Source organism: Plecotus auritus (assembly GCF_963455305.1).
Source record: "Plecotus auritus genome assembly, chromosome: 3".
Classification (NCBI taxonomy): Eukaryota; Metazoa; Chordata; class Mammalia; order Chiroptera; family Vespertilionidae; genus Plecotus; species Plecotus auritus.
The window spans coordinates 127,017,526-127,040,928 of NC_137772.1; the positions used below are offsets into that span (position 1 = coordinate 127,017,526).

A 23,403-nucleotide genomic window follows, 5' to 3' on the forward strand; every position below is an offset into this window, starting at 1 on the left:
ATACCCTCTCAACACCAAGCTTGCCCCACCCCCACCTCCACCCCTAGAAGGAAGTTTGACTTCCCAGGAGTGGCCACAGGCTGCTGGGAGACAGGCAGGTGTACAATCCAGAGCAGTAGTGCTGCAGCGAACAGGCTGTGCCTGGGAAGTGGGGAAGTGGGGTGGGGGGGAGGGGAGGAGAGGAGAAAATTGCTCGCGTCAGGGAATAGAAATGTTTTGAAATTTGACCAGGAGTTGTTAGTTTTTTAAACCCTCACCAGAGGATATTATGTTTTTTATTGATTTTTTTTTTTTTTTTTTTTTTTAGAAAGAGAAGAGAAAAGGGGGGAGAGAGAGAGAGAGAGAGAGAGAGAGGAGAGGAGAAATATTGATAGGTTGCCTCCCGCCCGCACCCGTACAGGAAAATTGAACCTGTAAACTGGGTATGTGTCCTGACCGGGAATCGACCCTGCCACATTTTGGTGTACAGGATGATGCTCCAATCAACTGAGGCACCTGGCCAGGGTGACCAGGAGTTTTTAGGGCGATGATAAAGGGATTGAAAAGTCAGCAGCACTCAGGGCTCCTGCCCAGCCCAGCCTGGAACAGTCCCTTGGCCCTGCTAGGCTCCCTTTGAACCACAACGGCTGCTGAGAGTGGGTAACATTCAAGAACGTCTCAATCTCTTATTTTCCCAGAAAACCAGGCAAATACATGGTTTGATGACAGCCCATCCCACACAGGAAATGTTGGGAGGAGAAGGCCGAGACTCCGGAGATAAATGAGGGCTGAGAGCCCGAGCAAGCACAGACTGCGCTGCTTTGTCTGATTTTTGGAGCGGGATCTTGCCCTCTGACCTTAAGGGGGACATGCATGGAAGAGGCTTCTCCATAACCCAGTTAGCCTGCAGAGGCCAGCTAGATCCCTGAGCAGCAGAGTCCCCGAATTCTTTGCCTAATTGTGCCCTGCCTCTTCTTTCTCCACCTCGTCTTCAAAGAGCATCACAGTATCATCTGCAGAGCACTTTCCACACATCCCTTGTTACTCCCCTCAAACCCTGGAAGGCAGTATTAGTGCCTGGCTGTGAAGGGAGCTACGGGTCAGTAACGTCCTGGCTTCTAGGAGTCAGGGCAGACTCCAGCCCTGGTCTCTGACCCACCCCTCTGCACGGCTTCCCCAGCCCCCAGTCCTGCCTCCAGGCCTCAGTAAACCACCTCCCTGTCCTTGCTGTGCCCAAAGGTTTCCCCTTTCCTCCAGCTCCCACAGGTGGCTTTGTTAAAGGATGGCTTTGGAGGAAGCTGTGGACGGAGGGACACTGAGCACAAAGGGAGGAAGTGGGACACCTGGAGCCAGGGCCTTGGGATGGGTGAGCTCCTACCTGACTCAGGAGCCCAGGAGCCCACTGCTTAGGCCTCCTCTGGCCTGAACCTGCCCGCCCTCCTTCACACCGGCAGTTGGTCAGAGGTGTGGAGGGGCCCTTGCTCTGGCTTTGCCTCATGGCCTTGTCCTCCAAGGAGGGGCCGTGGTGGTCCCCAACCCCACCCCAGAGTGGCCTGGCAGCCCCTGCTCTTCCATCTCCTCAGCCCTGCCCTTCACCGCCCTTGGAGGAGGCTGTCTCTACTCAAAGGCTCAGAACGCAGGGCATCGGACTGCTCTTGGCCACGGCCTGGCCCCAGGCTGCTGAGGCCGCCTAGAGAGGTGTCGCTCTTCCATCACTTTGTCCCTGGGGCACTTAACACTTTCCTGGGGAGGCAGAACTTCTGCCAGTGATTTTGTTAGCAGGAAGAGCCTCTGTGTAAGCACTGGCATGTAGGGAGTGGCTATAGGGTTAAGCTTCCGACTGACCTGTTGGCAAAGCCACAGACAAGTCCCAGCTTAGAGGGCATAGCCTTCTTTGCATAATTAAGCTTGACCTTATGACGCCCCCTAGATCCTTCCTGGGTAGCTAATGGGCTATGGGAGGTGCAGCAAGTGCTGCCAAAACAAGTGAAATTCACAAGAACTATAACTATGGTGACCACTACCTTGTTTACCTCTGACTGTAAAATAAAGCCTCAGCTTGCTGGCTGGATCTCTCTCTGTGGCCTTAGCCAGGCACAGGAGATCCCCCAGCTTACTATTCTTCGTCTGTCTTTTCTTTAATCCTTCGCCGCCCCCCCTCAGGCTCACCGAACCCTTGGCTGTGCAGGCCCGGCACACTGCAGTCTGCCTTTGGGAGGAGAAGGTGAAGGGTAAGTGGCCGGGAGTCGGGCTGGACTCAGGATGGGCCGCAGTGCAGATGGTCCCTGGAGCTGGGCAGTGCAGCCGCCCCCTCTTTGTCCTGGCCCCCACTCCTTCATCCAAGCCAGTGAGCCCCACTGATTGCACCTCCTTAATATCCCCTTTCATTGTGGTAAAATATAAAGTTTACCATCTTACCATTTTAAAGTGTACAGCTCATGCACGTTGCTGTGCGACCATCATCACCATCCCTCTCCAGAACTCTTCATCTTGCAGAACTGAAACTCTGTCCTCATTAAAAACAATTTCCCCAGCCCCTGGCAGCCCCCTTCTACTTTCTGTCTCTATGTAATTGACATAAAACAAAAAATAAATAAATTTCTGTAACTTTTTTCATTGACAAAATTTAAAATGTGCCCTGGTAGGTGTGCTCAGTGGTTAGAATCTTGGCCCTTAGAAGAGTCTCGGGTTTGATTCCCAGTCAAGGGAACTTGGGTTGCAGGCTTGATCCCCAGCCCCAGGGTCACGGTGTGTGCAGGAGGCAACCAATCGATGCTTCTCTCTCACATCGATGTTCCTCTCTCTTTCTCTTTCTCCCCCTCCCTCTCTCCCCTCCACTCTCTCTAAATATCAATGGGGAAAAAAAATATCCTTGGGTGAGGATTACCAAAAAAATTTTTTTTAATGTGATGGAGATAATTAAGCACTTAAAAAAAAATGACACGAGGAGGTTGGATCTGGGAGCCTAGCTCTCCAGGGCCTTCCCTTTCCCCTGGGGGAGCTAGTTGTGCTGCATCAGAGGGTGCTCACTCCCTAACCCCAAACACAGCGAGGGGCAGAGCACGCAGATACCGCTGTACCCACACAGGACACACGGAGTCAGAGAGCAGAGTGCTGTAGGGTGCTTCAACCTCCAGTTGACTCGTCTTCTGTTCCCTAGAGCTGTGCTTCTCAAACTCCCTGCGCCTGGGAATCACCTGGTGAGCTTGTGGAAAAGTAGATTCCGCTTCATGGACCAGTTCCCGGTGATTCTGATGTGCCGACCCAGGGACCACCCTTGGAGAAGTCAGGCCTCCCTCCACCCGGGGAACCATGACCTCCAGGCCAGGCAGGACCTCTCTGAGGTTGAAAAAGGCCACGGCCAAGTCCTTGTTGTTTTTTTAATCACCTGATATACTAAAAAATTAAGAAATGCAGAGCAGTTTAAAAAATATTGCCATGTTTTAAATGTTCACAGTGCTATTAGCAAATTAACAAATTTATCACGCCCACACAGATACAATGCAATAAATTGTGCCTTTTACAAAATAATGACTGCATTTAAAAACTGTGTTCATTCTTAGCACCACAGGTGTGTGGTCTGGGAAGGGGACACGATGTTAATTAAGGTGTGTGGTGAGCACTTTGCATTCCCGCCAGTTTCCTCCGGGACTGAGTGTGACTTCCTTAGGAGTGATGCAGAAGTGTCTGAAGCGGAGGGGCCCAGAGCGGGCGGTGGCGGGAGGTCCTGCAGGCTCGGAGCACACACCTGAGTGAGTGAAGCTTGGAGACCAGGAGGCCCAGCCTTGCCAGCAGTGCCCACTGTCCTTGTCCTGGTTCTGGGACTGCCTCTTCCCTGAAGACCAGCGGTGTTTAATTTCTCCAGGAAGCCCCTACCCTCTTTCAAACAGAGCTGCGGGCGGGCTCTGTGGCCTCAGCTGGGCATTGCCAAACATGTCGCAATGAGAGGAGAGTTTCACGCAGAACACCCTGGGAAGATGAGTTGGACCCGAGGGCACTGAGGGTACCATCTGCTGCCCCACCCTCCAGGGGCTGGGGTGGGGTCCAGTTCCATGTGTGTGGAACTCCTTTTAAGGCATCTTAGAAGCTGAATTCAGCTGCTCTAGGGCTTCCAGTCCCTTGCGGGGCCATTTCTTGAACCTCCAGTATTTACAAATGGGATGACTTTGAATTATAAAAGTTCCAATTTTAGGAAAGAAATTATAACATTTCTTTGAATAAGAAGCTAGTTTAGAATACTTAAAATATTATTAGACTTGTAACACAGGCCACCTTCTCCCATCCACCCAACAAACTCACTTATTCTCATTAATCCTTGGAAACTAACCCAGTAGCTGGCACAGAGTAGGTCTCAATGCATGAGTGAATGCAGGTCTAAGACCAGTCCTATTAAACTCTCATACCACAGATGTGCCTGGAATTGCCTTGTGCGTGCACCAGCTGACCTGCAGGGGACAGTGCCTTCCTTCCCTGCACAGCAGTGCAAGCCTGTCAAGACTCCAGGGTCAGGGTTATCTCTCTGGTGAAGACTCCATCAGGGTGTTTGTCTTCCCCGAAACTTCTGGTGCTGTCATCCTGTTCGCTGGCTGTGCTTGTCCGTTAAGCAAGTCATCTAAGTCCCAGGCTCTCCACCTTGAGTGTCGAGTGTTGGGGTTGCTGTGAAGGTCTGCATTCACCCTGGTCTTTCTTCTTCAAGTCACATGCACCACAGCACTGTCCCTCCCGACTGTCCCCTGGCAGGACAATTACAGCTACCTCAACTGTCCCCACTTGGAGTGATAGGAACCTTTCTTGCCCGCCCATCCATTTCCCCAGACAGGGCCTAGCAGCTTCCTTAGTAAATAGGTTTGCATGTTACCAACCCCCTTGAGCACTTTCTCCCAGGCTACAGCTCAGGGTGGCTCACCTGGCTGTGTGATGACCCTGCAGACTGCTGCTTCCTCCCATCCTTGGGGCTGATAAACACATCGAGTGCTTCCTGGTGGACTGAGAAAGTGGGTTCTGTTTAAGGATAAGAGCATCATTTAGACATAATCATGGATGCAGAAGAGACTTCAGCGTGGACAAAGACAGGCCGTTTCTACACCCGGCACTGCTGTCTGAATGCGGGAGGCGCTCTCCACAAGGCTGGGATTGTGCAGCTCTCAGAGAAGCACAGTAGCTTGGAAGTGAGTGTAGAAGGGCTTTGTGACCAGAGAGTAGGCTGGCAATGCACCACCAGAAATAAACTGTTGCCTCCTTCTCAGTGTAGAGCCAGACAGTCTCATAAACTCAGAGGGGCATGAAATAAACAAGTGAAAAGATTTTTTTAAATTCATGAAAGCAAAAGCATGTGAACACATTTTAATCATCTATTGACATAATTTGATTTCCAACTGGTATATGATAAATATCAATTAAAATTTCATTAAAGAATATGTTCCTGCAGAGAAGAAGCTCATCTGTAAATAATTAGTAAGCCGACGAGGCCGTGCGCGTGGGTGAAGGATCACAGACCCAGCTCGCTCCTCCTATCAATGAGTGCTTTCCATTGCAAACAGCAAAAAATTAAAAAACGGCTGAAAGAGTGAACATTTTTTATGTAACTTGAAGTCCAGAGGGGGACAGGTCTCCGGGGGCGAGGGGGAGGTAGGCCTACCTTAAGACCCCGGCTCCTTGTGGTTCCCCCACTCCACCACCCCCAGGGTCAGCTTCGTCCCAAGGTTCCAAGCCGGATGCTCCTCTACCCTCCGCGCCCCCTCCCCTCCCCCCCCCCCCCCCCCCCGCTGACTTAATGGAACAACGTGACTTCACTAATCACTGCTGAGGTGAAGATGCACACTCCACAGGCAGGTGGGCCTGTTTTGAATCGTGGTTCGGCCAAAAGCTGTGTATCTTAAAAGATGTAAACCTTTTAAGCACCAGGCTCTTCCTCTGGAAAATGTGAAGAATAATACAGTGTTTATGTTCTAGGGTTGTTGTGAGGATTAAATGAGATAGTGAGGTGTTGGCTGGCATATAGCAAGCACTTATAAATGTAAGTCTTTATGGAACTTATAAATGCTTGTAAAGTGTTAGGCACCTTGCTAGTTTACAGAGACAAGAGTGAGTGAGAATACAGACAAGAACCCAGGCTGTTGGGATACACGGTGGTAGGTATCCTACCCTCAGTATCCGTACCCCTCGGGGGACAAGACTAGGGACATGTTGGGCTGGCACCGTGGAAACGACAGAGATAAGCAGAAGGGATGGGGAGGAAGGGGACAGTGACCTCCAGTGCCACTTCAAAATCTTTAGGCTCTTCAATGTAAATCACAGATTTGTTCTCATGTTTAATTTCCATTCAAACTATTTTTAAAAAGAATATTACTGACTCAATGGGGGCAGAATACATTTTTAAGATAAAAAAGACACAGACAGAGACCTGATATTTTGTATGATTTGGAGACCAAAAGGACCACACCCTGCTTCAACCCAGAACATATGTGGTGCAGAGCTATTCAAGGGAACAGGAGCAGGGACATATTTCTAGTTATTTATTTTTGGAAGAAGTTAGGGTAAGTTCTCCATTGTGCTTAGAAATGTTTAATATTTTTAGTATATATCAAAAGTTAAGATGGCTAAGTAGCTTTTTCCAGGAAGAAAAAAAAGCAACCAAAATCTACTTAAATGACCACAGAAATGGGGTTTTTAGTTGCCCACTACTGCACCCTTCTCCCTGCTGCCTACCATTCGCCTCCTGAGTTCTGCTCGCTGAAACTGTAACCTTAAACACCACCCTTCCCAGATGAAATCGTTTTGCTGACCAGCTGGAGCCAGCACTCCTGACCTCCCCATTGCATCCGCCTCAAAGGCAGGGAGCTCCCCGGTTTTCACCATCAAGTGAACCCGTCTGCCAGCCACCAGGCCATCGGGGTGTATAGAAGGTGGGGTTCCTGCTCCCATGAAGCTCACAGAGGGTGGGTGGGGAATGTCAGTAGAAAGGGGGGCTGATGTGAACTCCCCGTGAGTCCCATCCCAGACCTTCTAGAAGGCGCTGCTCACCCACAGATGGGCACTGGACTCCGTAAAGATGCCAGCGGCCTCAGCTTGGAATTTACCCAGCAGCCCCAAGCGTGTTCGTCTGGAGCTGTTACTCCCTCTCCCTGCTTCACGGGGGAGCCCCCGACCCACAGGGAACCAGACTGATTTGCCCAATGCTGCCCCCAGAGACCAGCTTGGGTTAGAATAGCGGTCCCCGCCCTTTCTCCTGGGCACACCATTTCCTCGACCCATTTTTAGTCTGACTCTAAATCACATGCCATCTTTCAGCAGAAACTGCGGTGAAAGTAATCAAGTTATAATGGAAAGCCTGTCCAGCATCCTTCCGAGGTGGCTTGGCAGGGACTGGATGAGAAGATGCTCTGAATGAACACCGCGGCTTCGTGAACAGAGAAAGAAAAGCCCTAAGAAAAGGCCGCTGGTTACGGTGCTGTTTCAGAAATTCTTTAAGATCAGTGGACTTCGCACACCTGGGATCTTCTCTGCTGTAAAAAGGAGAACTAACGTGGGAGAGGAGCTGGATTACAGGGCTGCTCAGGCTCTGGTTCCTCTCCGGTGTCTGCTGGTCGAGAAAGGCCTGTGCTGGGAAGGGAAGCAGGGGTGTTCTTCAGGGATAGGAATGTGTTGGGAAATTCCTTTTAAGCTGAGGTATAAAGAAGTTGAATGGAGCCAGCATTCTTGACCTCCCCATTGCATCAGCCTCAAAGGCAGGGAGCTCTCCAAATCTCCTCAGACCCGAGCAGTGCCATCTGCCAAGAACAGCAGCTGCTTTTCTATATCAAGAAAAAAGAAAAGGAAATCGCCAAATTGAAGAAGACAGGGAATATTTTCACTATGTGGAAAAGGCATTTTCAGCACATGTGGGCAAGATCTTACCCTTACCAACTGCTTAATCGAAGATTCTCATGCTTCCCAGAGATGTTTTATTGCATTACTTCCAAGTTTTATCACTTAATTTCCAATTTGTATCCTTAGGGACAGAACAAAAATGATTTTTTGAATCACAGGAAATGATTCCAGCTGGGTACCGTTTGATACTAACTGAGGACATTCAGGAGTCACGAAGGAACTTAGCACTTTTTCATAGGCTCTAAAATGGAATCCAAAGTGGAAAATATTATTTCCCCCCATAATTTAATAAAGTGACAGAGCAAGTTAAGTTATTAAAGATCTGACACTCCACCAGGATTCTGCAGTACAGGGGAAATTGAATTACTCTTTCTCAATAATACAGCAGGGAAGAATTAAAACTTTATTTATGCCTCAGGATAAATGAAAAAAAAAAAAAACATGCTTAGTTTTATGAAGAAATTCTGTGCTCAAGAATTTTTTTTAAATAAACAAACAAATCTGTCAATTTGCTTAAAAGAGTTCTGTAATCCTAGAACCCTCCCTAGATACTGCCACTTGCCATTGAAACCGCCTCACAGACTCATGTGGCTCTGGGATGCCTGCAGTCCATGCAGTCACGACAGTGGATGAGAAGATGAGAATTTTCTTCAAAAAATGTTAATATGCCAAAGAATCGGGAAGATAAATCTTTTAATGAAGATCACAATATTTTAGTTAGAATTTCCTATAATGTGAAGGAATACTTGTGGCCTGAGTGAAATTTTCAGTGAGAGTAATATAACAGTCAAAAAGTGCTTTATCTCCATCACCTTTGATGACAAAACAAGGAAGTTTTGGATAAGTCAAAAAGAGATTATAGCAATGACAAAATTACTAAAGACAAAGATGCATATAAGAGGTTGAATAAGAATTTCATGTTAGTGAGAGTGGGAAAAGGCAATACTCTAAACTAATATATTATCCCAAAGACAACAGACACATGGGCAAACATGTGAAGAAAAGGGAATGCTGTCCACTGTTGGTGTGTAAATTGGTACAGCCACAATGGAAAACAGTGTGGAGGTTCCTCAAAGAATTAAAAATACAATTACTATATGATCCAGTAATTCCACTTCTGGGTACATATCTCAAAAAAATGAAATTACTTTTTCATAGAGATATCTGCATTCCCATGTTCATTACAGCATTATTCACAATAGCCAAGCTATAGAAACACTGAGTGTCCATCAATGGATGAATGGATAAAGATATGAGATACACACACACACACACACACACACACACACACTAGAGGCCCAGTGCACATTGATTTGTGCACATTGAAAGGAAATTAATTAGAAGAAATATTTTAATATTGCTATTTGCCCTTTCTCTATAAGTGTCAACCAAATTCACGATCGACAATGACAGATGGAAACACACGCATGCGATTGGCACCAGCAAGGGCTTTATGTGTATCACGCATGCGAGAGTTAACTTAGCCGTTTATATATATAGAATAAACTTGCTTAATTAGACCTGCTTTCTGATTTACCTAAACTTTTTCCAGCCCAGTGAAGCACCCCAACTTCTCTTTCAGGTAATTGTCAGCAACACAGCAGTAAATATCAACACGAAGCAGATTATTATTGTAGATCATGCAGGGAGAATGGTAAAATATTTAACTGCAGCAGTGTTTGACTATATTCTGTGCAGTGAGAAAACCTGAAGTAATTTTCAAGGTCCACCATTTCTTACTTCTTTTCAGTCAGGTCAAGTTTCTAAATCTCTGTTTTTTGGCCAATGAAAAGAAAATAGGATTCCACCGAGTCTCCTATATCAGCCGTGGACAAACTACGGCCCGCGGGCCGGATCCGGCTGTTCTATCCGGTTCTCTTGCTCTCCCCTCCGCTCCTTTACTTTGAATTTATATTAGTTCACACAAACACTCCATCCATGCTTTTGTTCCGGCCCTCCGGTCCAGGTTAAGAACCCATTGTGGCCCTCGAGTCAAAAAGTTTGCCCACCCCTGCTCCTATATACTTAGTCCACGACTTCTGTGAGGATCAAAAGAGATGAGGCACAGGAAAATGCTTCAGACATTTGGTTAAATTGTGAAATGTTTGCACCTGGCTATAAAGCAAGTCATGTTCCTGGGCTGAGGAAACTACAAGGAGGCTAGTCACTAGGGAGAGGAAGCTAGGTGTTGCAATGTGATATCATTACCCGGTGCCCACAGCCATCATTTCTGGGCTGGGCTGGGCTGTGGGCTGCATTTTGTGCCATGGGGTCTCAGCAGCAATTTGGTGGGGTGTCACTCCGGAGTGGTGGCGGGGCCTGTTTCCCACTTGGGGGAAGCCGAGTGTTGCTTTGTGGGCACCAGGTCCACGGTGTCATTTCTCGGTGCATATCACATCAGCTCCTGCATTGAGCGTCTGCTCTCTGGTGGTCAGTGCGTGTCATAGAGACTGGTCGGACGGTTGGACACTTAGCATATTAGCCTTTTATATACTAGATGCACTGGTTAACAATGTGGATTTTTTTCAATAGATGGAGTTACACATATGTTGATATATATGCGATTTGATATGTATGCTGTTTTGTTGTATTGACAACAAGCTTCAAAACTTCATATGTCGCCGAAACCGGTTTGGCTCAGTGGATAGAGCGTCGGCCTGCGGACTGAAGGGTCCCGGGTTCGATTCCGGTCAAGGGCATGTATCTTGGTTGCGGGCACATCCCCAGTGGGAGGTGTGCAGGAGGCAGCTGATAGATGTTTCTCTCTCATCGATGTTTCTAGCTCTCTATCCCTCTACCTTCCTCTCTGTAAAATATCAATAAAATATATTAAAAACAAACAAACAACAAAAAAAAACTTCATATGTCAAATTTGCTGAAGGTGTTAGCATCATAGATATTTTTACACTTAAAAATGTCGAATTCCGTGCCAAAAAAAGAGTATTTGCAGGAAGTTTTAATTCATTACTTTATTTTGAAGAAAAGTGCTGCTGAGTACTTTGGGAAGCTTATAGTGAACATGCTCCATCTCAAGATACTTGTGAACGCTGGTTTAAACAATTTAAAAATGATGATTTCGATGTGAAAGACAAAGAACATCCAGGTCAACTGAAAAAGTTTGAAGACCAACAATTACAAGCATTAGTGGATGAAGATGACTGTCAAACTCACAAACAACTTGCAGAAAGATTAAACGTTGCTCAGCAAACAATTTCCAATCATTTATAAGCAATGGGAAAGATTTTAAAGGAAGGAAAATGGATGTCACATCAACTGAACGAAAGACAAATGGAAAACTGAAAAGTCATCAGTAAAATGTTGCTTCAATGGCACGAAATAAAGTCTTTTTTGCATCAAATTTTGACTGGTGATGAAAAGTGGATTTATTTGAGAATCCCAAAGGCACAAAATCATGGATTGATCCAGGTCAACCATCAACATCGACTGCAAGGCCAAATCGCTTCGGAAAGAAGACAATGCTCTGCGTTTGGTGGGATCAGGAAGGTGTGGTGTATTATGAGCTTCTAAAACCAGGTGAAACGGTTAATACTGATCACTACCGACAACAAATAATTAATTTGAACCATGCTTTGATCATGAAACGACCAGAATGTTCTAGAAGACATGGCAAAGTAATTTTGCTTCATGATGATGCACCATTACACACTTCAAAACCAGTTAAAGACACATTAAAAGATCTTGCCTGGGAAGTATTAACCTACCCACTATATTCACCAGACCTTGCTCCTTCAGATTACCACTTGTTCTGATTGATGGCACATGCACTTCCTGAGCAGCACTTCAAAACATATGAAGAAGTGGAAAATTGGGTCTCTGAATGGTTTGCCTCAAAACAAAAAAAGTTCTATTGGGACAGTATCCACAAATTACCTGAAAGATGGGGAAATGTGTAGCTAGTGATGGACATTACTTTGAATAAGGCACTTTTGATGTTTCTCATGAAATTATCGTGTTTTCTTTGATTACAAAATCCGCTTTTATTAACTGGTACACCTAGTATATAGATATATATTCATTATATATAATAAAATATTAATCTATGAGAAAAAAGGAAATCCTGTTATTATTTGACATCATGGGTAGAACTTGAGAGCACTGTGTCAAGTGAAGTAAGTCAGACAGAAAAAGACAAATACTGCAGGGTATCACTTACATATGGAATCTAAAAAAAAAAAAAAGGAAGTCAATCTCATAGAGTAGAAAAGTGGTTTTGAGGGAATGGGGGAAGGAGGAAATAGGAAGATGTTGGTAAAAGGGTACCAACTTTCAGCTACAAAATGAATACAGTTTAAAGATCTAATGTATAACATGGTGACTACAATTAATAGTACTGTATTGTGTAATTGAAATTGCTAAGAGAGTAGAACTTAAATGTTCTCACCCCAAAAGGATAAATATTTGAAGTGATGGATGTGTTAATTAACTAGATGAGAGGAGTCTTTTCACAATGTATATGTATATAAAATCAGCACACAGTGTACACTTTAAATATCTTACAAATTGATTAGTCAATTTTACCTTAATAAAGCTGAAAAAATTACCAGTTATACAAAGAAGCAGGAAAATATGAACCATAAATGGGAGAAAAATAAATCAACAGACATAGACCTAAAAATAACAGAGATGAGCCTGGGCAGCTTGGCTCAGTGGTTGAGTGTCGACCTATGAACCAGGAGGTCACAGTTCGATTCCAGGTTAGGGCACATGCCTGGGTGGCAGGCTTGATCCCCAGTGTGCGGTGTGCAGGAGGCAGCCAATCAGTGATTCTCTCATCATTGATGTTTCTATCTCTCCCTCTCCCTTCCTCTCTGATATCAATAAAACTGTATATTTAAAAAAATGACAGAGATGATGGAAGTTGCAGACAAGGATTTTAAAAATAGCAGTTGTAAACATGCTCCATACAGGGGTGGGTTTACAGTTGTTCTAGAATATATACCATTTGGTCATGATAAATAAACCCTTTAATATGCTATCAGGTTTAATTTGCTAATGTTTTGCTGAGGATGTTTGCATCTATATCCATAAGGAATATTGGCCTGTAATTTTCTTGTGATGTTTTTAACTGGCATTATTAACAGAGTAATGCTGGACTCACAGAATGATTCTGGAAGTATTCCCCCCTCTTAATTTTTTTTTGGAAGAGTTTGAGAAAGATTGGTATCAATTCTTCTCCAAATTTTTGTAAGAATTTACTGGTGAAGCAATCTGGTCCAGGATATTAATTTGTTAGAAGGTTTTGGTTATTGATTCAATCTCTTTACTTGTAGGTCTGTTGAGATTTCTTTTTATTTAGTTTAGGTTAATTTTTGTCAAGTAATTTGTCTATTTGTTCTAGGTTATCCAATTCATCATTGTCCAATTACTCATAGTATTTTTCTGTAATCCTTTTTTATCTCTGTAAGGTCCATAGTAATGCTACTTTCAATTCTGATTTTAGTTATTTGCATCTTCTCTTTTTTGTAGGTCTAGCTAGTAAGTTTGTTAATTCTGCTCACCTTTTCAAAGAACCAACTTTGGGATTCATTTATGTTTATCTATTTTCTATTGTTTTTCCAGTCTCTATTTTGTTTATCTCGGGTGTAATCAGTATAATTTCTTTTTGCTATATTTGAGCTACTTTTATCTTTTTTCTAGCTCTTTAAGGTATAAATTTTGGAAGTTTTCAGCTATTAACTTGTCCAAATATCTCTGCCCCTTTCTCTCTCTCCTCCTTCTGAGATTCCCACAATACATATGTGTTATGCCACAGTTCCTTTAGACTCTATTCACTTTTCTCCATTTCCCCCGTTCTGTTCTCCAGAGTTGTTTAATGTCAATTGTCTTGTCTTCAAATTTACTGATTCTTTCTGCTGCTTGCTCAAATCTAATTTTGAACCCTCCTAGTATATTTTTAAATTTGTTATTGTACTTTTCAGCTCCAGAACTTTTGGTTCCTTTTTATAATTTATCTCTTTATTGATATCTTAATTTTGTTTATACATTGTTTTCTTTCTTTATGTATTTCTTTAGCTCCTTGAGCATCCTTAAGCAGGACTTTTAAAGTCTTTGTCTAGTAAGTCCAATACCTGGGCTTCTTCACTTACATTTTGTGTCATTTTATTATTATTATTTTGAATGGGCCATGCTCCTATTTCTTTGTATGCCTTGTGATTTTTTTGTTGTTCTTGTTCTTGAAAATTGGACATTTGAATCTTATATGGAAAATCTAAAAATCCTTCCCCAGGGTTTGTGTACTTTTAAAAAATTGTTGTAGGGTATCTGTGCCAGGGATCAGGGTAAGGTGAAAGCTTAAGGTCTTCTCAGGCTATATATGAGCCTGTGTCTTTTCCTGAGCATGTATGGTAGCTTTCTAAATTCTCTCATATACACAATTGTTTTTGAATGTTCACCCCCTGCCCCAAACAAACAAAAAACCTGAACAAAACAAACAAAAAACAGGTGCAGCTTCACCTCCCTTAAATCTCCTGGAAGTTGCTTCACTTGGTAGAGGTTGATACGAGGGCATCCAGACTCCTTGCCCACCCCTCAGTGATACAAGCAATACCCACAATGAAAACACAGAACCCCAGTATTTTAAAGGTCCTTATTGTCTATTTTGGCTCTAACAAGTTGTGCCAGAAATGTGGATTGCTGTACCCAAATGTCTGCCACAGGATGAAAGATGGGTAGCCACCAACACACTGACTGCTGAAATAAACTACAATTTATCAGGCAAGCTGTTCCCCAGAAGCTTTAAGTGTTCAATAAACTCCAGCATTCCAGAATCATCACTTCAGACTGTTTCTGCCAGAATATTTCTTGTCCAGGTGGAGTTGGATTCCTGTCAGCACCCAACTCCACCAATTTTCCCTGACATAACCCTCCTGCAGATTATATTATGACAGTTAATGTAGCTCTGGGGCAAGAGGAAGACTCTACTATTGTCTTTCCCAGGTAAACATCAAATGTTTTTTATCTTCTTTATGGATGAAGAATAATGTGTTTGCCATTTCAAAAGCCACATATGAAGTGCCAGAGGCTATGCTGATCTGTTCTAATAAAGATAAAACATGTAGCAAAGCGGGTGCAACTAGGGCTATTACTTGATTCAGTTTACATTAAATTTGCATTAGTCTACCATTCACTCTGACTCTCTGACTTTAACAGCCTGTCTTGGATTAGTAATTGGCTAACCTGAGCTTGTCATTTTATTTTAACTTTTCCAAAGCAGTTAACAATAGTGGGCCAATCCCACAATATTTTATATACCATTGTTTCAATACATTCAAGTACCGCCGGCTTTTTCATAATCCAATGATTCACCTTCCACCTGTAGCCCATCCCAAATTACCACAGGGGAAACCTTAATGATTTTGATGGATGCTGCTGCAAAGCAGTTAGTACCATCCACTTTCCACTAGCAATGGGTATCTTACGACAACTTTTTTTAATCCTCATCCCAGGATATGTATTTTTATTGATTTTTTTTGAGAGGAAGTGGGGGGTAGGGGAGGGAGAGAAACATCCATCGACTGTCTCCTTCCCCCCAACCCCACCCCCATGGCCCAATGATCTAACCACAACCTAGGTACATGCCCTGACCGGGAAGTGATCCTGTAACCTTTTGGTGTACAGGATGATGTTCTAACCAACTGAGCCACCTGGCCAGGGACCAACTGCTTTAGAAGATTCATTTAAAAGCAAACTTTAAAAGTCTGGATTCCATCCTCCTCCAAAGCAGAAACTGAGACAAAGAATTGTGTGCAGGTGGTTTACTTATATGATCTCAGGTAGCAGTAATGTGAGATAAGGGAGAGAACAAGAAAGGAAGGAATGAAAACCAATACAAGGATGCATTGTTCTATTGTTTGACACTGGGCAACTGGTGCTCCACTCTGTTAAGACCTTCTAAAAAGCCTTATGAAATGCAGCTCCAAACTGTTCTGCTTTGGAAATAGAAGGAGGACGCATCTACCTTTTGACTCCTTTAAAACATTGGTCAAGGATGACCCTATAGGGGCCTTAGCTCCTCCTCATATCCCAGTTGTGATTTCCTGAATTCAGAATGGATCCAATGGGCATTCTGCGCTGAAGGATCCAAGCTCTATGGCAGGAAGGGACACATACTTGACGAGGGCCCCAGGCAAAGCACCTCCCCAAATATGATCATAGTCCATGTTTTTGTCACTGTAGCAGTGGCTAGAAGAAGAAGGGGTCAAAAGGAATTTTAAAGAGTCCACTATTATGTGGCATAGTAAAAGCTTTGATTAAATCAGAGAGCATTGTTAGTTGTCTACTTTTACTTATATATTGCACTAGAGGCCCAGTGCATGAAATTCGTGCACGGGGGAGAGGGGTGTCCCCTCAGCCCCTTCTCCAATCCAGGACCCCTCGGGGAATGTCCAACTGCCCATTTAGGCATGATTCCTGTGGGATCAGGCCTAAACCGGCAGTCGGACATCCCTCTCACAATCCGGGACTGCTGGCTCCTAACTGCTCACCTGCCTGTTTGCCTGATTGCCCCCCCCTCCCCACCAGCCTGGTTGCCCCTCACTGCCCACCTCTGCTGGCCTGGTTGCTGCCAACTGCCCCCCCTGCCAGCCTGGTTGCCCCTCTCTGCGCTGCCCCTCCCCACCCCCCCGCCGGCCTTGTTGCCCCATGCAGCCTGCTGTTCAGTCGTTTGGTCGTCCCTCACTAACCCCCCTGCCAGCCTTGTCACCCCATGCAGCCTGCTGTTTGGTTGTCACTGTTAGGGCATCCTGACCAATTTGCATATTACCCTTTTATTAGTATAGATACTTTCTACCAGTGAAGTAACTCAACTGGAAAAGCAATTACTACATATTAATCAACCTGATTTTAGGGCCTATTAAATGAGCATGTTTTTAAATCCATTAGTTCTGTTCAGTATGCTTTCAAAAGACATTATCAGTAACTAGTAAAATACAAATTATTTTTGTAGTTTGTGATTTAAGTGGGCAAACACACCTACAAGTGAGTTTATTTGTATAAAGAACAGACCTCACTGGCAACCCACAAGCTTACCAATTTCATCCTCAGCTATTGTTAACCAGGACACATCTTGTGCTCTGGACAGAGCGGTCACTTCACTATGCATGACCATCCCAGGTTTACGCTTTTCCTCTGGGCCCTGGAAGCTGAGGGAAAGCAAATTTGACTTTACCACATGGCTGACTGAGTTTGAACAGGGTATGATCTCTCTGAACTTCATTTTTCTCATTTGTAAAATGGGAAAAATAATACTTAACTCACAGGTATTTATGAGGAATAATAATATGTGTAAAATGTGTCACGTAGTGCATAGCACATGCTAGTTATTCAGTGTTACTTTAAGGTCCAGCTGAGATAATAAAGTTAATATGCAACTCAACAGATATATAGCTTGCTTTACACAGTGCCTTTCAGTATTTCTGAGAGTCAGTGAGAGCATCACAGTTACTACTACAGTTATTATTTACATGGGCTTGAAAGTGGAATGACTTGACCAAGGACTCACATTAAGTAACTGGTGGGGCCATGACCCAAAGCCTATGTTCTTCCTGATGCTCCACACCAATCCCCGCCCCATGAAACCTTTCCCAGCATACTGTTTTGTCTGCTCAAAAGAGAAACAGTTATGGTTCTTAACCTTCCATTTAGTGCCTGATCCAATAATGGCTTTCATTGTTGTGTTTCCCATGTGTGTATCCTGACTCAACTAAATTAAGTTTCTTGCGCATTTGAGGATAGAGATTGTGATTTGTTTCAGCTCAGTCTGACCACAAGGCTTAATGACCAAGTACTTAGTAGATACCTTGTAAAATCAATTCTATTGCTCCTTCAAAGAATATTTTCAGTTTATAAGAAACTTCATAGCTGTGCCCAGGTGAGATGAATAGTGTACAGAGTATTAATTGTTCAGTAACATTTTTGAGAAGCCCCTAACCATTGTAGAATTTAAAAGACAAAACTTAATAAAGATTACTAAATTCAGAGGTACTTTTAAATATTTTAGCCCTGGGATTATCAATACTCTAGCACTGGGCTTATGCTCATGTAAAAGCTTGAAGTTGATTTATGAGTGGCTAGGAAATGTTTGGCCATGAAATGACTTAGAAAGAGTAACTTACTTGCTAGAACTAGGTCATATTTTAAGCCTTAAGAAAAAAGTACATTCCCATGGAGAGAGATCACTAATAATAGGTAACATTTAACAAATGCTTATATGCTAGGCATGCGCTATGTGTTTTACGCCTATTAGATTTTAAACAAATCAACTTTAAGGCATAAATTACATATAATACAAATTGCCAACTTAAAGTGTACAGTTTGATGAGTTTTTCTATGGTCAGGCCTCATCAGTGTTGGTATTCCTCAGTTCTTAATTGTTTTAGAATGTTTTTATATGAATGAGCTGAATTTAAAGAAAAATGTTAATTGTTTCCTCTTTTATATTTTGTGCAGAAGGAGGGAGGGAAAATATTATTGGGATAAAATAGTCAAATTGGTCTCAAAGATTTAGGCATTATTTTAGAAATGGAAGGCACATCATAACTTCTTTCAATTAGAAAGCTATTTCATCTTACAGTATTACAGTACCAAGTGTAACAGAAAGGAATCCACATCTACATCAAACATCATTACTCTACGATGGAGGTAGAATACATAGATATTAATGAAAACTGGAGATTGACTTAGAGGCCACTTGTTAAGACACATTTTAAAGTAAAATAAAACGCATTTTGTTATATAAAAATACAGCTGACTCCATATTTTGATTTATGAAAAATAAATTTATTACATAACACCTTGTTTTTAACAATGTTCAATTTTTTTAAATTCAGAATACTTGTGTCATTCATGTAAAATAGTTTGATACAGTACATTGTATGTTATAGGATTTATTTTTCCTCAAAAATTCTAAGGCTCTCCTACTCCTTCTCCTTTGCTGAAGTAAGGGCACCCTAAACAACGTGCGAACAAGATTTAAAAAAGAAAACAAACTGAATAAAATTTTAATAGCACTACACCAACCAGCTTTAAAATCAGGACAAAATATCTGAATTGGATGCCGCACCTTTTTAAGGAAGTTACCATTCATGCTTTTTCATCTTAAAGCATGCTCACAAATCAGTAACACTAACAGGAAAAATAAAACACTGTCTATGACAATCATTTTAGTTTGCTGAACCAAACAGGTTTATATCAATGACAATATATTTAATTACTATCAAATAGCAGCTTTAATAACAGTCAAGTCATAGATTGAAAATAAAAACAAACTTATAAGTGGGAAATTAATCTTTGGGAGTTTTGAAACCTTTCTGGAAAAACTATGTGGCTTTTTGTACTTTCAAAAAAACCCAAGCAATATAATCTTGATCAAAAAACACTGATTAATGTAGAAAATGAATCAACCCACTGATAAGACACTAGGATGAAAGGTGTACCAAAATAATCTCATTTTGATTCTCAGTTATTTTGTTGAGTTAACACAGACTGTATGTTTCAAGTACCAGTTAAACTTTTTGTGTGTGTACGATTGGTCAGATAATGTTACACTGAAAGAATTCACCACATACAACAACAAATGCTTGCCCCTAGCACATTTCACAGCTTCAACTGCTACAGACTGTCACTGAAAAAAATGCATTGGTCAGTCTGAACCATGTCAAGTAAACTATGGAAGTAGCAAATCCACAACACAAACTGTGCTAGCACTTTCTGTTCAAGTCTAACCCCAAAATAGGTACAATTTGGAAGCCACTACCCCAGTCTGTGAAAAGTGGTGGAACTTGGCTATTGGACATTTTGAATATGTGGTTGTACAGTACATTCTCATGGCCCATACCAGGTTCCCGCAGAGAGCTGCACAGTTAGTCCGGCAGCATTAGCAACAGTGCATTGACAATATTCCAACGCAGCTCAGTACCGGTGTGTCTGATGTGAGTACTGTGGAGGCTGCTGGGAGGTAGTTGAGTAGCCCATGCTGCTCTGTGGCTGTGATGTGCTTGGTCCAGGATTGGGATAGGCAGCATGTGGATTGGAACGCTAGAAAGGAGATTGAGGGAGAGATGTAATCCATGTGTTTCTATGAGTTGGTTATATCCCAAGCCAGCATGGCTGATCATGTGTGTTCGAGATGTCATTTATTTCAAGGCATTAAGAATTTAAGAGTCTTTTGCTATGTACTAGGCTTTACAATTAAAATGGCAAAACCCCCAGATCTTTTAATACCAGTTTTTCTGTATGAAGGTCAGAAGTATTGTTAGTAAAGAATACTGAGCTGAGTCTATTGTTATGCTGTAGAGTTCATTTTTTTCTGCAGCCGTAACGCCTTTATGCTGTTTTATATCTACTTGATAAGTAATAACTAATTTGTTTGAGAGGTTTATATCATGAACTTAATGATGTATGCATTAAGTAAACCAAAGCAACTTACATGCTAGTCTCTTCAGTAGAAACCTTCCCAATACACACACAAATGATTAAAGAGTAAAAATGAGTATGACAAGAAAAGGTACCACAGAATCATTTTCTTTGGCATTAAATATTTTTATGCCCTTTAAACTAATGAATCTTACTTTCTGCTACAAGGTATATGCAAAAGTAAATTTACTGAAATATAAGAGTGGTTTTTTCAGTTCTAAAATAGCACAAAAGGAAGGAACATTGGTAGAGTTTAGAGTCCTCTGATTTTGATGTTATGATATTCACATGCCTGCACCTCTCTCGTTCTATTAGCTCCCAAGACAAGCACTATAAAAGATTAACCATAATTTATTACTTTCTCCTTTCAAAGCCTATTTAATAAGTCATATAATTTTAAATTCTGCCAATCCTAGCAAAAATGGCATTTTAAAAAGCATGGAGAGATACTGTTTCTGAAATCACCCACAAAAAAACAGTAACAACAGCAACAGAGAAAACGGCAGCCTTTGCTTGGTTTCAATAGCAGAGGTTAAGAGCACTGCTCTGCTTCATCCTAGGGATGTCATCACCTTAGTGTGCAAACACGCTCTGGAGCCAAGACGGGGGCATGCTTCCCATTCAGATGTCTGCCCTTGATTTTCTAGTTTGACTTGCTGGACCTCTTCTTACCCAAAGCAAAGAGTCAATATCTAATTCTTAAATTACAGTAGCAGGCTCTGGGAACCTTATCAGTTTAACAAGATCTCTTTTTCTCTTTTAGTAGGTAAATAATTCTAATCAGTCAAAGTTTTAGCATCCTTCCCACATCGAAACCCAGGTTATTTGGGAATATGATTAGAATAAGCAGGGAAGTGGTATACAATTTTTAAAACAGTCTTTCTGCAAAAGAACTGACAATGTCACTTGATAGGATCCACAAGTAGGCAATGCAGCAGCCCTTATAGTTAGATCTGAGTGGAGTCCTGGGTCTACTACCAGCTCTCTGGATGCACACATGCAAGTTAGTTAGTCTCTACAAGCCTTAGTTTTCTGAAATGACAGAAAATAATGCATGCTTCATCCTAAGTACAGTTCCTGCCACACAGTGAGTACTCGACAAGCTCTTATTATTATATTCATCAACAGCACCACCACAACTGTTAAGTGCTTACTGGGTACCATAAATGCTACTAAGAATTTTAATGATATGATAATAAAAAAGGTACAAGTGACTCATGTAATTTTTAAGCACTTATGTCAGGCTAGCCTTACATACATATGGTGCCTTAGCTTACCCTATGTTCTCTCATTTATCCTTACTACAACCCCACAGTTACCATTATTCATATTCCAAAAATGAGGAAACTGAGAACATTTGAATCACTTACTCAAGTTTACCCAAAAGTCAGTGCCCGAGCTAGGATTTGAAAGCCTGTGTTCTTCTTAATCACTATAGTATACTGTTGTTTCAAAATAATAGATACCATTTATCGAGCTCCTACTATAAGGTGCTAAGATTTATAATGTCTTCTCCTACAACAACTGCAAGTTATTTGCCAGTCTCATTTTACAGATGAAAAACTAAAGCCAGGAAATGGTATATTACTTGCTCAAGGTCACACGGTTAATAAATGGCGTAATTTAAATTCAATTATTCCAACTCTGTCTAGTTCCAAAGCCTAAACTCCCTCTACTGTATCACTGTCAGCATTTTCCATGCCAATAACACTTCCTGTCAATGTAATTCCCCAGGTACACAAAGGCCTTTTCTTAATTACATCACATTTTCCAATGGTCACAAACCCATGCAAATACTGACATGGCAGGTCAATACAAAATAATCGCGAGATACCTGATAGTCTGAGGTCATGATCAGTCCACCTGAGGTAGTGGTAGGAGGAACAACTCTCACTTTTTTCAACGGGGGTCCCTGTGTATGACTGCTGTCTTGATTCCCTGGGTGACCAGTTCCATTAGTGTGGTTATTGCCCTGTTGCTGCTGCTGGTTCTTCTCAATTGGTTAAACAGAAAAATAAAGTTCAACTCAGAAGGAGAACACAATACACACAAACCTGAAAATGTTGTGGTAGCACTAAAACAAGAAGCTGCCAACTATACTTTAATACTTACTTTGTCTCCTTTATCATCAGGTTCTTCTTCTGTTAAAAATTCTCGTTTTGGGTAAGGGATTTGACAACCGGCAAAAACACTGATCACAAGAAAAAAAAGACTTCTGGTATACTAATCAATATTTCAAATGCTTCATTTAAGTGGTGTTCATTTTAAGATGGACTTTGTCTCCCTATTTATAATATAAAACCTTTTATACAAGTGGGACAAAATGAATCTTTTTTTCTCATCAGTGACATCACAGCAGGTCATTTAAGTGCTTTTCATTGTATAAAAATAATCAATAATCATCTAGGATGACTCAACTGTTTTTTTTTACTCCTAGCATTACTCTTTTATTACTACAACCAAAATGTAGATTCAGACAAAATGTCACAATTCAAACACAAATGTTTTTTACCCTTCCTAGCATATTTAAAGTAAAAGATGACACAGGAGCACAGGTTTATCTGGGGATGGGATTTGTAACTGGTACACAAACTGTAACTGAAAGCAGTGAGCAATCTCAGTGAGTGTGAGTGAGCTCCACATGCATAACCAACCTCACCCAACAACTGGATGACGGCTGAAACGAATGCTAGAGTGTTTCATAAAGCAACAAACAGCAACACCTCTCCACTATAAAACCCCTAAGTGACACTCAGTTATCAGAGCTCATTTTTTGCTTGCCATAAGGATTTCATTGGGACCCTATATCAAGGAGTGGCAACTTGGAGTTGACAACTGAAAGAAAATAGGCCTCCCCCAATTTTATCATGCTGGTGAGTTAATAAATTGATCACTTACTCTGATGTAGGAAGTGGGTCTTCTAAGAAATAGGGATCCTGCATAGCCTGTTCTGAGGTAATTCGCTTTATTGGGTCCATGGTAAGCAACTTCTGAAGCTGAAACCATAAGTTATAAAAACATTACTGCATTACTTTTCCTAGTTATACCCTTTGGCACACATGTGGGAGGCATATATTTTTTGATGAATAACACCATGATTTGGAGAGCATTTATTCCTCCAAA

The 23,403-nt window shown here is 42.2% G+C and overlaps 1 protein-coding gene across 4 annotated transcripts in view; it reads right to left on the minus strand.

The window, feature by feature from the left end:
- Nucleotides 1–4,881: 4,881 nt before the first annotated feature.
- Nucleotides 4,882–23,403, minus strand: part of CDK8 (cyclin dependent kinase 8) — a gene marked incomplete at its 3' end in the record, with an annotated part of 181,582 nt that continues 163,060 nt past the window's right edge. For 2 of the 4 annotated variants that reach the window (XM_080659949.1, XM_080659946.1), the window contains exons 10-13: nucleotides 23,179–23,276; nucleotides 22,393–22,471; nucleotides 22,115–22,273; nucleotides 18,627–19,902 (exon numbers count right to left, since the gene is read on the minus strand). In XM_080659949.1, the coding sequence (XP_080516075.1) occupies nucleotides 19,777–19,902; nucleotides 22,115–22,273; nucleotides 22,393–22,471; nucleotides 23,179–23,276 (462 nt within the window). Of the gene's footprint in view, nucleotides 4,981–18,626; nucleotides 19,903–22,114; nucleotides 22,274–22,392; nucleotides 22,472–23,178; nucleotides 23,277–23,403 lie in introns of those variants that run through there. The other 2 variants (XM_080659948.1, XM_080659947.1) reach the window with 2 other exon arrangements.